This window comes from Triticum urartu, chromosome 3 (genome assembly GCF_003073215.2).
Source record: "Triticum urartu cultivar G1812 chromosome 3, Tu2.1, whole genome shotgun sequence".
In the NCBI taxonomy this organism is placed as follows: domain Eukaryota; kingdom Viridiplantae; phylum Streptophyta; class Magnoliopsida; order Poales; family Poaceae; genus Triticum; species Triticum urartu.
The window spans coordinates 579,139,210-579,156,738 of record NC_053024.1 but is presented as its reverse complement, the minus strand read 5'-3'; the positions used below and the strand labels follow the sequence as shown (position 1 = coordinate 579,156,738).

At 44.9% G+C, this 17,529-nt stretch overlaps 1 protein-coding gene and 1 pseudogene across 1 annotated transcript; one reads left to right on the top strand and one right to left on the bottom strand.

Annotated features, from left to right (window-relative positions):
* The first annotated feature begins 2,435 nt into the window (after positions 1 to 2,435).
* LOC125546977 lies at positions 2,436 to 10,327 on the top strand (annotated as a pseudogene).
* Positions 10,328 to 13,941: 3,614 nt separating this feature from the next.
* On the bottom strand, positions 13,942 to 16,913 carry LOC125546976 (AP2-like ethylene-responsive transcription factor At1g79700). Its single transcript, XM_048711046.1, has 7 exons — positions 16,681 to 16,913; positions 16,490 to 16,572; positions 15,992 to 16,000; positions 15,121 to 15,212; positions 14,883 to 15,011; positions 14,655 to 14,754; positions 13,942 to 14,527 (listed from the first exon to the last, which is right to left on the bottom strand). Exons 1-7 carry the CDS (start codon positions 16,911 to 16,913, stop codon positions 13,980 to 13,982), a joined length of 1,194 nt encoding a protein of 397 aa, XP_048567003.1. The 3' UTR covers positions 13,942 to 13,979.
* Between the last annotated feature and the right edge of the window lie 616 nt (positions 16,914 to 17,529).

Genomic DNA, 17,529 nt, shown 5'->3' with positions numbered 1-17,529 from the left:
TCTTTTAATTATCCTACCTTTTTACCTCATATCCTTCATGTAGAATTTATTAAGACCACAATCTTTCTAATAGTTATTCCACCGATTTATCCATAATCTTTTCTTTAATTAGCCACATTCATTTAAAATATTATATTTAAGCCCGTAATCCTTTCTTTATTAGCTCATTCGCTTAATTAGCTCTTCCTAAACATGAGCCTTGGACCTCACCCTTCCCCATCTACAGGAACGAAGGGCGATTTGTGCGAACCCCGGGCTCTCCACCTCGCCGTTGCCGAATCGGCGGCTTCCTCGCCCTCCGCCGGACGCTCCGGCGGTGGGAGGACGGGGGAGGCCTGATTTGCAGCATGTACATAGTGTAGGAGTGCCTAGGGAGCCAGCCGGTAGCGTCGTGGAGGCGGCGGTGCGACTGGATCGGCTTTTTGTAGGTGTTGGTCTCCCCTTCGACGGCGAAGTTCCGGTGGAGCTCCGCGGTGGACCAGCTCCTTTCTTCGTGCTCGCTGCTCGGTGGAGAGGCCGTGCACGGTTCCCCCGTGCCGGAGATTGAGGGATGGCGATTCCGGCGGTTGAAGATCTGGAGAAGGAAGGCGATGTTGAGCGGTGCGATGACGACGACGGCCATGTGTGTAGGTCCTCAGGGACCGTTGATCGGAGACTTCCCGTTTCGCCCGGGGCTGCTTCGATCCAAGGCGTCAGCGAGCAGCGGCGAACGACGCGTCACCGGCTCGTCCACGGCGTCGGTGTAGTCGGGTTGCAGATGGGCTTGGTTGTAATTTCCTCACCGGCTCGTCCACGGCGTCGGCGTAGTCGGGTTGCAGATGGGCTTGGTTGTAATTTCCTTTTCTGTGTGGACCTTTCAGTAATTTGGCCGTTTTAATATCAACTCCTTTTTCTCGCAAACAAAATAAATAAACATGATGACTGCCACTTATATATTTAGAGTGAGTTGGGATTAGTAAATATGGAAGAGATAGACAGGAGGTCTTGTGTTCAATTTCCACAATGTTGATTTATTTTGACCCAATTATTTTTCGCGGTCTCTCTATGAAAGTCCATAAAAGGCCCATCAACATACAAGTAACTGGCCCAGATCGCTTAACGTGTGTAAACCAAACGTAACTGGCCCGGATCGCTTAACGTGTGTAAACCAAATGTAAAGGACTAAACTAAACCAAGAATACCTATTCCCTTCAATAGTAGGTATAGATATGTAACGTTGCATGGGTTGCATGGGTTTGAGGTTTCGGATATGAGAACACATGTGTGGATGCAAACATATGAGGCGTGTCCGATCAATGCCCACAAACACATCCGGACACGTTGTTTGAGGGGCCGCATTTGCCAAGTCCGGCGCCTAGAGGCGTGTGCATTGTCACTTCCCTGTATTTGGATTACATGCACGTAACGCGTGCTTTGGCAGAAATGCTTGTAAACATGACTACAACTTCCACCTGGTTTACTAGTCCATGATCCACTGCAGAGTATACTTAGAAGGGAAAACCAGTAGATCTAGATCGAGCAAATAGCTTATAACAGAAAACAAGAATACAAATTCGTGGGAGCATAACCTATTTGCCTAATCGAAGTCACCTCTGGATCTCAGCGGAAATAGTGGACGGGTTCTCACTCGAGAAAAAAAAAAAGAGTGGACGGGAGTCGCCTACTACTACTACCAGCCGCGCTTGAGGAGCTCACCACCACACCGCCATCGCCTGGACCGGCACGCTGAGCACCGCACGCCGCCGCGCTAACCTAGCTCATGCGGGCTGTATAAGCTGGGGACAGATTTGGGGCTTCGGGCTGGTACCGGTTACGAGAAAGAATGTATACAAACGGTGTTTTTCTGCTAAAGATCATAATGCAATCTGGTGGGCCGAACATGACTTGATCTGGACCGCAGATTTCGGATCGGACGCCAGTTTCCATGCCCCAAGTAGCCGGGTCTCAACCACGCCGCCTCGCTCATTCATTTCCAAAGCCTCGACCACGCCGCCTCTCGGCCTCCCCTCCCGTACCATCTGTTCATCTCGCCTCAACTCCGCTCTGCCTTGCCTCCCCGAACTTGCGCAACGAGATGCTCCACTCACGGCGGAATCTGTACCGTAGCTCCCGGTGCGTTTATATGATTTCTATTGACACCAAAGTTGAATTTTGAGCGCTTGAATCGTATTCGGCCAAGTCTTATTGGAATTTATATCTTTTTCTTAGTAGTGGGGAATTATATTTCTGTTGAGCTAGAGTTAGAACCGGTGTGATTATATTTACATTTCTATCCTGCGTGATAGCGTGTCTGTATCCTATCTGAATCGGATTCTAATATTGCTCTTTGATGATAGATCTGCTTACGAATCCTTCCTGATGGCAAAGGAATATTGCAATGCATGGCCGAATGGAACGGGGTAAGCCGGTTGGGCCCAGCCAACTCCCTTATGGCAATGCTTTTTTCTGCACCTCCAGTAATCCTCTGGGCGAACAAGTTGGCATCATCAAAGGGAAGGATGGAGCAGAAACGAGCAGGGAAACCAAGCAGCTCAATGTACCATCAGCCTTCATCTTTACAAATAGTAGCCATCGCGATGGGTCTATATAGAAACTCGACTTATTTCGCGTCAAAAACCGTGGTGAGAGTAAGTGATGCAAATCTCTTCCTTGTATTGCTCATATTTGATAATTTATATGATTAATCCTTTAAAAGTTTGTGGCTGTTTTTTTTAATATGCAATGTATATTTTGATTGTTGTACTGAAATTGCTCAGCAGGAGGTCGATCTGCACGCAGGATTCATATCTTAAATATCTATGTAGAAATCTGGTGATTGACAATGCATGATTATTGTTTGGACACAACTCTTGTTCGCTATAATTAGTAATCACTATGAGTGGTAATTATGTCCATGTGATGGGTGTTAAACTATTAATATTGAGTTGCTATCAGAGTAGAAATATGGACTTCTCTCTTTAGTTATTATGTTGTTTTCCTGGAACTCCAATATCTTTTAATGGTAAGTTAGTCAATTAACGCAAACACATAAAGGATGAATGACCAGTGATAAGATTTATGTGTGAGCACCACTTGCTTACATTGTAAGGGGAAAAGGCTGTCAATAAAGGATTATGTTTAGTTGTATATGTGATAATTAGTGTTACAATAATCATCTTGAGTTTCAACTAGTCTTGGAGTTGGCAAGTTCATAAATTTATTTTTATTTTTATATAGTATTATATTTGTCACATAAAGGGAAACATACTAGCTATATATCAAATAAAAGATGCATGGTCAATTATAACATTTTTGTTTGAGACCATTAATTGCTAATTTCTTAAGGAAAAAGGACTAGCTAAATCAAATATGCTTAGTTGTGTACGTAATACTTAGTGTTGTCATCATAACCATCTTGGTTTTTCTTTGGGCAAAATCATAAAACTTTATATAGTTCGACATACTACTATATTTTGTATTATTATTTATTGTTTATAATTCACAGTTAATCAAATGATTTAAAATGTCTCATGTAAATATTATATGTTTACCTGCTTATTTACTTGTTAGTGTTGTTTTTATAAACATCTTTTTAATTTGTCAAATAAATCCATACTTTTTGTTTTTGCTTTTGGTTGATTAGCTCTATTAGATAAATGTATGGTTAGTGATCAGATTTGCGTGTGAGTACTAATTGCTAATAAATAGTATGTTCTATTGTTAGTAATTATTGTTCGCATTATAACCACCTTGATTTAACGGAGAACAAATATGGTTTGGAGGCTGGTATAATTATCGTGGTGGCTGCTAGTGGAGAGGGTGCTTGTATGATGGTGGACTAGGCGAGTATAGAAAAGCTAAGGTGATGCGATTGGTGGTAGTGCGTAGGCAGTGGCACGATATTGTAAGGTTTGTGGGTGAATTGGAGCATATATTGGAGTAGTGGTAGTGGTAGTGGTGTGGAACGTGGTGGACTGTAGGTATGCTAGTTGAGACATGGTAGATGATATGAGCGTATGTTGACCGTAGATGCTACAATGGTGGTGGAGGGAGTCGTCAGGTTGCTGCTAGAGGGCAGTGAACCCAACAAGCCGGGTGCTTGGATCACCAGATAGGGTGTGGTGGTCAAGCCTCCACGGTGGAGTGGGGCGTGATGATCTTGCAGAGCGACTGCTACTGCATGATCCAATATTCTGCCATGATATGTGTAGGTGTTGTCGCCTCCTGCTTGAGAAGCATCCTCAGCCGAGCCAACAGTGGGCCATGGAATTTGATACCAAACTGTTACGATTCTTAGATTGAAGGTTGATGCCATGCCCAAGGGGTGCTTTTCAACGATGAGTCGCCAGTTGTCGGGTGTCGCGCAATCAACTGTGAGGGAGATAACGGGGTAGAGGAGACAACAAGAGATTAGGAACTAGAACTTCTTTATTGATTGTCTCGAAACCAGCCGTGGCTGCCTTTTCAAATAGGGGAAATCCTAGCGCGTGATTTGACTTGGAACTCATTTAGGATTCAGACTCCTACCTACATACACTCAGTTAACCTATACAATTTTTCTTCCATTAGGGATCAATCATCAGAAGGGGAGCCTTGGCGCAGTGGTTCAACTCCTGGAAACAGACTCTTACAGAAATATAGGAAAAGACTGCGTACAATAGACCCAAAGTGGTCGGATCCTTCCCCAGACCCTGCGCAAGCAGGAGCTACACATGCACTGGGGCTGCCCTTTTTAGGGATCAATCATCACTAGGAGAACGAATGTAATAATTAGTGTATATGTAGTAATTGAGCTATGTGTAATAACTAATGTTGTATTATAACTGTATTGGTTTTCAACAAATGTTGGAGTTGCAGCAAATTCACAATTTTATATTTGTTTTTATTGAGTATTATATTTTATCTCAGTGAATGAATAGGTCTCATGTAAATAGTACTCCCTCCATATTTATTTGCTCTGTGTATTAGCTTTGTTTGAAGTCTACAATCTCTATGAACTTAGACAAGTTTATAGAAAAAGTTATTGACATCTACAATACCATTAGATTCATCTTTGAATACATCACATCTTTTTATTATAAATGTTCATATTGTTTTCTATAAACTTGGTAAAAGTTTATAAAGTTTGACTTGGGACAAAACTAATAGGCAGGGTAAATAAGAACAGTGGGAGCATATGTCTACTTTATATTTTTCGCACAATTGATGGTAAAAGAATGAGAGTTCGTGCTATTGTTTGTGAAAAAAGATATCACCGCCTAGCTCGAACTTAACATGAGTAACGGGAGCGACTACAATAGAAGAATGGCTTGTGATGCAAAAATAGAAAAACGAATATGGGCCGTCGGATCCATCGTGGATGGTACAGATTCAAGTGGGGGATCCTAGGCCACTTAATGTGTATTTTATGAAAAACCCCCTGCTACTAGTTAGATGTAAAAGATACTTTTGCAGTAACTATCTCCACTTTTTTCATGTCCAAACGTTTTGTTCTTAGTAAATACTGTAGTACCTATGCCATATCTTCACAACGCTCATTCCTGCTCCCTCCCTTCATATGTAAACTAATTATGCAAGAACCTTGAACATGACCATCACACACTAATATGTGAGTACGTGTAAGCTGGACCATACCAGGCACAAGAAATAGCATAAATGTTAAAATGAACCATTCCAGAAACAAATACTTGAGTGCATGTCAAACTGGACTATCAGCGCCGCATTTTTTAGTACATGTCAAACTGTAACATCCCAGGCATAACACAGAAGACACTCATATCACAGGATCAAGTATTGCTAGCGAAAACTGCATCAACTTTGGTACATGACGGGCAAGGGTAAGTCTGAAGGACTATAATATCATCGCTCAACAAGCATTGCCATTAAGAACTGCATGAACGTTGCTATCTTGACGGCACACAACAGTTGCCTCCAGATGCAGTGCTTCTTGTTCGTCGAGCTTGTTGTCCTGGGAGAGTTCAGACGTAGCAAATATGATTCAGTTAGCGCAAGTCCATGTATGTGCCATATATTCATACTTAAAAAATTAATCATGAGCTGTTCAAATAAATATACATAAACAACCACCATCTGACTGTGTGCTGCACACACTACAAGGAAGGATAAATAGAGAAGATATGGCATTAATTGCAAAAGGCAACCTAAAGTATGTTTCTATGTTGGAAATGGCAGACAAGCCAACTATTTTGTGGATAATCCTAACTTAGCAATAATGAACAAATTATACAAATATTATTTATCTTGTACAGGAAAATAACTCTAGTGCATTCTAGAGATTCGTAACAACCCGCGGAATTAAGCAATACAGTTATTTACATAATTGTCCTAATAGAAATCTATCCTTTATAAAACTTGCCATTTTCAAATAGCTTATCGTATGTACAAATAAGAAAAGAGCATATCTTATGATAAAATCATGTGTTGAACCCTCAAAGCTGCTGGACATTTTAATCACTCAAAAACTGGTCATGAGTTCGACAAGAACAATATTAGCAGAGCCACTCCCTAATACAAACAAGTGAACCATGTACCAAGTATAATAATAAACACGTAACATGTCTATTCTTGACATTGTGAAGCATAAACAAGTCTATACGCTGCAAAATAGTCATTTCTACACTTACCATAACATCATCACTATAGTACTTTTTTTTACTGAAAAGAGCTCAATAGTGTTTGTTTGGGTACTCCACTAGGTCGTGTTATATGAGAAATATCTTGCAACATTATTTGCAAACACACTTGGCTTGGAAAAAAATTTGATCGGGTAACCACACAGAATGAATGCTTGAACAGCAAATTACAGGTTTCAACGACTATCTAAAAGCATAAGTAGCAACGGCAAACAAGAAAGGGATTTTTATGACTATCATGCGGATGCAAATTAGTGATGGCATGCACTATATTATAAATTGTTATAACAAGGAAACTACAACACCGTGGGAAATATAAGTGAACAAGATGAGAGAGAGGCCCATGTCATGGAAGAAGAATTAATCCTAAATCACGAACATGCATACTTGCTTTAGTGATAGCAGAGACTTCAATCAAATTGCAAGATCTCTCGCCGGTGGCAGTGCGTGCGCCTGCCGCCTCCATGGCCAGTCGCCACAAGGTCGTCTAGATGCATTCGCGGCCGAGCGATGGATCCTAGACCAAGCAATGTGCCGATGGACGAGATTCCTGCAACCTGTGGTCTACGAGTGTCTCTGCTCTACGACTACGAAATGAAATAGCTGTCTTTATAGAAGTCTCTTCTGCTGTGTTGGTTGTAACTAGCTATCTTCTGGATGCCGGTGTGTGAGTGCAAGCTCAAGAACTGAGCTATTAGTGTAAATTTGATCTATACCATTAAATATATATAAAATAACTTTGCAAAAACCTTGATGTCAAATACTAACTGGTGAACTTCACAACTGATGTGATCTTGAGCAGAATAGAGTTTTGTTGTGGATAAAACCACTTCACTCTTTTAGGTTTTCACCCACCTTGGACATAATAAGTAACTCCGAAATGGGTGACTGGTTATTTCAAAAACGAACAAAAAAACTATGCATATAAGACCGAACGTGTCAACTAAATTCCCCAGAGCTCAGATACACATCTGAACGAGCTCCGGTTGGTGCTAAAAATCCACACTCCAGCAAAAGCCAAGGCCGCCAGATGCTATACAATGTAATTCTTTTTTGTAACCAATACAATGCCAAATTGGACTGTGCTACATCATTCACCAGGTTACTTACTGGACCTGATTGGCCAAAGTTACCAAAATGCATCATTCACATGTAAGCAAGTATGACATGAACAAGTACAAGAAAATAATGTAGAGATACAGCATAAATCAACTAGCTAATAAAATTGAGATGGAACCATGAAGGACAAATGTACTAGCTAATACTCCCATCTCAATTTGTTTGTTTACCAGAAGAATTAATCACCGTGGTGACGCCTTGTATGTTTGCACCACGTCACACAGGTTGGTTGGGAAGGAGCCGAGGAGCCCACCTCCGGCTTGCAGCCGATGAGGTGGAGGAGGATGCGAGATGATCCTAGGTACTGAGATTGACAGGAAACGACTAACCAGCCGCTGCCGGAGCCTGAGATCGGGAGGCAACGATGAGCATACTGCGACGCGGATCTTAATACTCCACGAGATCAGATCTGCTCGGCCTCAAACAGAGCCGCCGGCGACACAACTGGCAAGAGCCATCGGAAAGGTGGAACATCACCTCCGCCCCGCGTACTTGGCTAACTTGGTTGAGGGATCTGGCCGCCACCGCCGCGCTTGGGGGCCAGGGAAGGGGGTTAGGTCGCTGCAACTGCGTATGGGCTGGGTTTCAACGACGAGGACATATGAAACAAATTACTTACAGCGGGGGAGCTTTTTGCAAATTGTGCGTGCAGATCGCTTCCTCAGAATCTGGGCCATGAATCTCCAATCCGATGGCCCAGATGCGTTTTTTCTATTTTTGCATCACAAGCTGTTCTTCTATTCTAGTCGCTCCCGTAACATGATGTAATAAAACTTATGGTTGACACTGTAGATAAAAATTATATGCAATTACTATTGTTGGTATTAGAACCATCTTGATCTTCGGTAAATGTTAGAGTTAGGCCAAATTATCTGTATTTATTTATTTTGTAGAGTATTTTATTTGGTCTTTGCAATAAATGCTCTAATTTTGGAAATCAGATGAATAAGTTTCGCATAACCTATGTGTTCATACAATTGTACACATATATATATATTAGGAAATGTGCGGATAATGAATAGATTTGAGAAGTTCTATTAGGTACACGAGTAAGTAAAATCTTTTTTAGAATAACTTTGTCATGTATAAAATGAAAATTCTACCACGTGTTTGTGTAGCTTGGATCTTAGTAAACCTGTTCGTATAACTTGGCCCCCAAAAGTTATACTTTTTGTTTGAAGCATTGTTTTATTCCCCTCACTTATTTGACTAGTGTATTTATCTTGTTATCTTCTTAAATGAATATTTTTATTAGATAAATTTTACTGTAACTTAACACAAGTATGTACTTGTAAATCATCATTATACTATTTATGATAAGCATTTGTCTAATATTATATAGTTTTTGACTGAAGCACAATCGGAGCCAATGCGGGTATCAGACCCCGCTAATTGCTTTCCTGACCAGAAAAGGTGTCGTGTGCATTTTGAATGTGACATGATGCAAATTTTCTCATTAAAATTGGCTAACGTTCCTATGAACGCAAGTTCGGTACAATTGTATGGATATATAGCAGCACGGGATTATTTGGATTCATCGCTTAATTATATTGTCAATCGTAGCAGGGACAATCCCCTTATGGTGAGACAGGTGCGCATCTTTATCTAGATGCAGTTATTTTAAATACATTTCATTTGGCAGTGTAAGCTTAATTCTGTCACATGGATCTGAGCACAAGAAATATCGTAGCCCTTGAACAACAAATTCCTTTTTGCGTCATTGTTGCAATAAGTGAAATGTTATCTTCACAGAACATTTGAGGTGTTGGTAATGACGGCCTCACTTTAAATGAAATGTTATTTTATCAGTATGAATTATTGCATAGAAATACATGTGTCTTGGACGAGTTTATTGTTGGTTATCTTCGCATGATTTATCTAACATTAAGTTTTATGTGCAACCAACTTATGTTTGTAGGCGAGTTTAGAATCTGTGTTATCATTTGTTTGTGATTCTTTGTCAATTGGTTAGAAAGAGGAGTAATTTTGATGATGAGCTACTATCAACTAATAATAGTTTTGCAGGGTTCTCTCATTGAGATGACTGGCCCTAAGAGGGGCATCACAATGACCAGCCCTCTTCTAGTTGAGTATGACATAAGGATCAAGAAAGGGGAGCAAGAAGACTATGATCTACAATTAATTGATGGTGCAACAGACATCTGCGAAGTAACCACACCTTCTCATCCATTCACGAGTCGGATTAATGGCGATTGTGGTGCGGTTGACATCACTTTAGCACTCGTTGTCAATGCAGTGGAGGCCACAATAGATGTTATCGTATCAGAAGTGCAGAGTGGATTCAATTTATCTCTCGGTTCGTATGTGGGTCATATCAGGGAATCGAGCTCCTGTGTGATATTATTGGTGAGTCATGTGTCATAACAAGAAGATATGTGATTGCCGTAGAGATGGATAGTTGGATGCATTTGAAGCTCAAGGTAGGCCAGGAAGGTTCTAAATACGATGAACGTCATTGTCGCTTCAAAGCAAACCTCCATGGATTTGCGCATCGACAAATACCGCTTGAGCATGCCTCTATCTCGCTAAAGGTGACTTGGTCGGCTATGCCATGAAGTTGTCTTGTTTCAAATTCGAAATTTTGTTTCATTATTTGATCTTGAGTACATATCTACTTGGCACTGGATGGATGTCTACTTACTATCTCTACTTGCATATGCATCATCGATGTAGCTGTTTTGGCAATGTCCGATTACTAAGGCAATTTGGCGTTGGGTAGGACGCTGGGCAGGTTGTGAAACTCTGAATCCACGATCTTGGGCCACTGTGTGCAGTGCAACAAGTCTATGGGATGGGATCATCACATCGACGCTGGTTGCCGCCCATCCTGACTGTATGGGAGATTTGGTTGGAGAGTAACTGAAGACTGTTTTAGGGGAAGATCAACAGCGTAAACGATGTCATCGCCTCCATCAGAAGATCATTAGAGTCTTGGCGTTTAGCCGGAGCTAAATGCTTGCAGCACCCCCTTGGGGATCCACCCTGAGAGTATCCACCTAGGTGGGTTCTTGTTTTTCTTTCTCTATTCTTTCTCTTCTTACTCAATGCCTTGTGCATCCGAGCATGTATATATTGCTATCCATCTATCAATATCAAAGCCAGTGTCTTGCTGGATCTTTCAAAAGAAAATTGTGCTGAAACTGAGTATTGTTATGTGTCTTCCCTGTTTTGTTTCGGTGAGAAGCAGATAATGTTTTGTTTATGTGCTCTAAGCATGGCTAAAAATGCGACCTATGCAAAAACAGACAAATTTATGGACTTTGAAGATGAATGGTATCATGCGTTGAAAAGCTTTAAATTTCTTTTTTTTCAAAGCCCTCATTTCGGCGTAGTTCACTCTGAAAATTAAACACATGTACATTATGGCCCAGTTCTTTTCGCACAGGATTTTGCAGAATCAAGATTCTGGAAAATTCTCCTAGAATCTACTTCCCCCAGAATCTAACACCGAGTTCTTTTCTGAGATTGTAGTTTGAGATTCTAAAAGAGTTGTGTGCTGAAATGTCTGTATCACCCTTCGAGAGAAATCATTTGATGAATTGTTAACACTTTGTTGTTTCAAACAGGATCTACCATTACCATTTAAGGTTCTCATGTTAGCATTTAACAACATCATTCATCAATCTAACAACATCATTCATGCAGTAGCAAATATTTACAGTACCTATAGCACCAGTAGACAGTAGCATTGACAGGGAAAAAAATGTAAGTGCATCTAGTGCCACCCCTAGTTGGTTTTGGAGTATTGACGACAAACCTAGTTGAGGGACTAATGTGTTTGTGAGAATTGCAGGATAACACAGGTAGAAGTCCCTCATTGATTCGGTTTTCCCACCAGAGATGACCCCTAAAAATGTATGAAGACATTGATGTCAAAGGTGGTATATGAAAATATTCACATTGAAGACTATGACAAGAGAAGACACCGCATGAAGCCTATGGAGCTCGAAGACTTAGATCCTTCGTAGTTCTTTTTCTTCTGTGTTGAGTCATAGGAACCACCGTACTGTTAAGTGGGGTCCAAGAGAACCAGTCAGAATGACTGAAGTGATGCTTAAACAAAAACCTATGTCTTCGAGTGAAGACTATGAGAGCAAATCTTGTCCAGAGTCGGACAAGTCAGCTTTGCTTGTAGCCCAAGTAAAGTTGTCGTGTGAGTTTGAAATCTGACCGTTGGAACACGTGTCAGTTCCTTAGTGACCCAGGGTCATTTCGGACAAATCAGGTCGGGTTGCCTAGTGGCTATAAATAGCCCACCCCCTACAACCATAAATGGTTGGCTGCTCAGATTCAGAGTACGGCTTTTGTCGTTTGAGAGCAACCCACCTCGAAGCCTTTGAGAGAGAATTCCTTGCGAGGATAAAGCCCTAACCACCCAGAGCCAAAGAGAATTAGGCATCACTTAAGTCTTCTTGTCTGAGTGATCTGAAGACTTATTACACTTGAGGACTGTGCATCCTCCAGCCGGTTAGGCGTCGCGTTCTGAGCATCCAAGAGACATTGTGAATTGCCAGTGAACGAAGTCTGTGAAGGTTTGGGAGTCTACCTTGAAGACTTACCAGAGTGATTGGGCGAGGTCTGTGTGACCTTAGCTCAAGGGGAATACGGTGAGGACTGGGTGTCCTGAGCTGCGTGTTCAGGACTGGGTGTCCGGGACTGTATGTCCTTTGGTTTAAATACCTAGCCGCCCTAACCAGACGTACAGTTGTCACAGCAACTGGAACTGGTCCAACAAATCATTGTCTTCAACGAGTCACTGGTTTCATCCTTCCCTTTTCTTTACTTACTGTTACTCTGTGTGAAGCCATTGTATGTTTGCACTATCTTTTGTCTTCACTGAGTGACTGTGTGATCTGTTTGGCTTCTTAATATCTTCCTGCCTGATCCTTACTACCTAGCTGCTATTAGTCATTGTGCTTTCACTTCATTGAATACATGACTATGGTTTACCTAGTGTAGTCTAACTTCCGCTGCATGGTAATAGGTTTATTTCTATCGTTTGTCTTCGAAACTTCCATGTTTTGAAGACTTTCATAAAAATCGCCTGTTCACCCCCCCTCTAGTCGATATAACGCACTTTCAAAAATCTATCTAGCAACATCCATTTATCAAATTGATACATCCATTCATCCATCTTTGCAACAAATTTGTCAATCTATCCAATTTAGCTAAAAGAAGAAGAACAGAGAGTTCAGAGAGATAGGATGGCATATGGTGGCTGCATGGGAGACAGCCGGCAGTTTTTGCCTCGAAGCAAAGGAGTGGTCGCCGTCCAGCTGCAGATGGGCACTTCGGCTGTGGCTGCGGGACAGAGGCGCCGTGGGCAGCCGGTGCAGAGGGGCGCGACGGCGCCTTCCTGTTGTCCCTGCTACGGCAGAGGGCAGAGGGCCGCGGAGGACGGCTGGGTTGCGGCGGGAGTGGGTACCGGCGGCGGCGAGGACCAATCCAGCGGCGGCGAGTACCGGGACGGCGGCAGCGAGGTCAGGGGCGGCGAGGCGGGGCCGGCGGCGGTGCTGGAACCCTAGCAAGTGGCCCTGCTTGAGGTAAGCGAGGAGGTAAGCGATGCGAACAAGCATCGATAGGGGCTCGTTCTCTGTGTATCGACCATGGCTGGCTCGGTGGCAGTTTGGCCGTAATAACCAGCTGCAATAGGGTTACTCTATTAAACCCAAACGTTTTCTTTGGTGGGACTTGCCAGAATCCTGAGATTGTGGAGAAACCAAGTATTTTGAGATTTTGGGATTACACTAGGATTCTGGAGAATCCGGTTGAGATTTTGGAAGTTCAATCGAGTTCTTTTCGCTCGGGATTTTCGAGACCAAGATTCTCCATAATCTGCTCAAAAGAACTGGGCCATATATACCTCTATGTATATGTGTGTTTTTTTATATTTTTTTGAAACATAGAAATATGAATTTTGAAAAATGTGAGTGGAGGCCTCCAAAAGCAATTTTCGCAGTGTTGTGAACTTATGGTGATGCACGCACAAACCGTCACGTACGACGTCACTTCCACTTAATACTCCTTGGCCAAAATCAACCGCTTTGCATGCTCCTTGGCCAGAGATATGTACAACCCCAAAAGAAGCTTACCAGACCTTACGAGTTACCACCAGTGCCTACTACAAGCCCGAGCCATGGGCATGTACTTACACAGCCGGAACGTGCAACGCACCGGCACCACCAACATGGGGCACGCCGACGTCCGTCACCACCAGCGGCCAGACGCCAGCGAGCTGATCGTGGCGGTGGCGGCGCGCGGGACTTCGGCGTCGCCGGGCGCGTCGAAGAGCACGCTCTCGATGTCGTCCTCGAAGAAGCCCGCGTCGCCCGGCACCGGCAGGTCGTCCGAGCCCGACGGCGTTGGCCACCCTGCGCCGGCGGGGGCGGCGACGCGCGCGCGGCGGGGCGGGTACCTGGCCTCGAAGTCGGCGCGGTCCACGCAGAGCGCCTGCAGGACCTCGGCGATGGCGCGGTCCACGTGGTCGGCGTCGTCGCGGAGCGCCGGGGCGGGCGGCGGCTCGCGCTCGAACTCGAAGTGGTTCTCCGGCTCGTCCTTGGGCTCGATCTTGGGCGGCGGCAGTGGCGCCGGCGGGCATGGACGGGCCGCGGCCGGCTCCGGGTCCGGCTCGGGCTTGCAGGGGAGCGGCTGCGGGATGTCCACGTAGCAGTCGGCGTCGAAGTTGGTGACGGCGCCGGGGCCGCGGATTCGTATCGCGGCGAGGTCGTAGGCCCTGGCCGCCTCCTCCTGGGTATCTGGAGGGAAAATGCCAAAGCACAAGACACCTTTCAGAAAGCTGTGTTAGAGGATACAGGCACAAATCAGAGAAATGTAGTGCTAGTAGTACAGTAATGTAGGTATACTGCCAGTTCAGGGACACACCGAAAATTCCCAAGTAGGAGTACTGCGTGTCGGCAGAGTGACCGATCCTCGCCTCCCACCGGCCGTTCGCGTGATGCGTGCGGTGCCAATAAGTTGTTGACTTGTTGTCATAAGTGAGTAAGATCACTGGAAGTGCTTACTACTAACAATGCAGTCAAAATGCACGCTCTGTCCTGAAACTTCACCGCAAATGCAGCTGCTAATCTGACTGTCAGAGGATGCAGACACACACCTTGTAACTCCCCTGTACTTGGAGACGCCTCTTGTGAAGCCACTGCTGTTGCGCCTCAGCCTCGCCAGGTACTCCTCCCGTGTCATCCGCTGCATCCTCTCGCGCTCCTGCCTGTACGTGTCCACCTGCATTTATCACAGCCTTATTATCAAGTTCCACTCTGAATAAAATCAGTAATCGGAGAAGTAGTAACAGTAGCAGTAGCACTGAGACAGATAGTATCTCTGAACTTACTGGGAAGTTGAGGAGCCCGCAATCTGAACCCCAGCACTTGAGCGCCGCGAGATCATGGGTGCGAGCTGCTTCCTCCTCTGTCTTGTAACATCCTGCCGGGAAACACAGGATTAAGGATGATCTTAACCCATGTATACTTTTTTTTAAAGAGTACGCCAACAGCGTACCTTAGCTTTATAGAAGAGAGAACAAATATTTACAAGAGATTGTATGGTAGATCATCACAAACCGACGATCCCACCCGACCACTCCCTTATCCTAGGCGGACTACTCGCAAAAACATTGGACTCCTATCACTCCCGCTAACTTCCAGAGGTGTAGTTCTTGAAAGATTAGGTTCACCGTCGCGCGCTCATCACAGATAGCACCTGATTGAAACACCCTAGCATTCCTTTGCTTCCATAGCGTCCGGCAGATCAGCATGACAAACGCGTCGAAGCCCTTCTTATCCTCAAAGCTAGCCTGCTTGCGCGCATGCATCCACCATTGTTGTAGCAAATCGTGGTGCAAGGGGCTCAGGTTGGGATCAACTCCAGCTTTGGCAAAGCATTGGCGGAGAGTTTGGAAGTGGTGCCACAGTGCCTGATGCTTTTAAGCATTTGTTTTGGACGCGTTCATGGGGACAAAGATATAAAACGAGCTTTCCACTTTACCAAAGCGCTGCTGCTTTTCCTTTCCTTTTACTACTATCCCACTTTCCCCTCGAAGAAGGAAGAAGGTGGTTGCGGAATTCGAAATTCGAAAATTAGTCAGAGGAAGGCCACCGTGGGCAATGCAATCCGGCCTTTGGAAGCATGCAGAATAATTTGTGAATCATGGGCGTTGGAAAGTACGCGGGCTTTTCCAAGAAGCGAGGGGATCTTGAGCTCACCCAGATAAACTAAGGGCCTGTTTGGTTCCAAATAAGTCACCAACTTATAAGTCAAAAAGTGAAAAAAGTGACTTATTTTGCCAAACAGACCCGACTTATAAGTCACCCCAACTTATAAGTCATAAGTTGCTCCACCCCAACTTAAAACTTATAAGTCACCCCCTTTTGCGTGGGTCCCACCACCTGCATGATGTTGATTGGTGTGGAAAGATGTGTCAGGTGACTTATAAGTCAGGTGACAACCAAACAGGCATGACTTATAAGTCACTAGTTTTAAGTCACCTGACTTATAAGTCGGGTGACTTATTGAAACCAAACAGGCCCTAATGGAGGCGAGGCATGGATGCGTATCGCCGTTCGCCAATGTCGAGGCAGACGAATAGAAGATCGATTGCAAACAGAGTAGTTAGAGAAGAAGAATGTCAGCACATGAAAGATAAGAGAAGACTAGAGAGTGATCAAGGCTAAATCAGAGAAAACAGAGACAGTTTGTCTCACCCTGTTTGCCTCTCCTGCCCTGGGCCGTGCTCCGGCAATGCCTGTCCCACAGGTGCGCCTCGTACCTCCCTGAGATGCTGTGCCTGCATCAACGGACGAACACCCCTCGGAGATCAATCAAATAGGAGACCGACCACGGAGGACGGCGCGTCGGAGGCAAGCAGGAAGGGAAGAAAGAGCTCCAGGCTCACCTGGTCACGCCCTTGTAGACGGACGACCTCCTCGCCGGGACAACCACGGCGTCGCCGCTCCCGCTCCCACTCCCGCCCCAGCCCCTCTTCTTCTTCGTCGTCCCGTGCGTCCGCATGCGGGACGGCGCAATGCGGGAGCCCCAGGGCCAGGAGGGCGCCGAGGAGGAGGAGGCAGTGGAGAGCGGGGCGGCGCCACGCCAGGGCTGCTTCTTGGTCGCCGCCATGGTGACCATGGTCGCCGCTTTTGATCGTACCTTCGTTCCCTCGAACGGCTTGGGAGTTGGGACCAAGCAAGCAAGCGAGCGGCCGTGGGTTGCCACTAATGGGAAGGAGAACGGACGCCGAGCGGGTGAGCTCTGCCTATGCAGAAGCGGCAGTGGGGCACTGGCTCTGACCGGCAACCACACCACATGCTCCTTTGGGAAGGGACGGGCTTAACCGCGGTTGGGTCGGCCGTGGGGTGCTTTCACTAGTTTGGTAAAAGGAGGCAACCGGGTTAAGGGCTGACCGGACGAGGGAGGAGGGTTTTGGGGAACAGCGTGTGGTGGTGGGTGGTGGGTGCCGTGCCTGGCCCAAGGTGGGCCGTGCCGGCGTGCTCACGGGCCGGCCCGAAAAAAACAGACCATTTGGCCAGCTATAGATGTGGTGAGGTAATCGGGTGGGCCTTTTTACAGTCATGGTCTCGGGGTCATCGGGTGAAATTTGTGAGGTGTTTGGCAACAAAAATGGTAACGTAAATGGTAACGCAATCAGATCACGGTGTTTTAGGAGGTGTAACGAGTTATTTCTCAATCTGTTTGGTTGGCCTAGGTAACGTAATTGGATAATGTCGCTTCTCTTCTTCCCCAG

Excerpts from the sequence above, each read along its gene's own strand:
- LOC125546976 (XM_048711046.1), bottom strand. The coding sequence starts at position 16,913 with ATGGTCACCATGGCGGCGACCAAGAAGCAGCCCTGGCGTGGCGCCGCC. Across the intron at positions 15,012-15,120 it reads GCGGGCTCCTCAACTTCCCA|GTGGACACGTACAGGCAGGA; the intron begins GTAAGTTCAGAG and ends TGATAAATGCAG. Across the intron at positions 14,528-14,654 it reads CTCCTACTTGGGAATTTTCG|ATACCCAGGAGGAGGCGGCC; the intron begins GTGTGTCCCTGA and ends TTTTCCCTCCAG.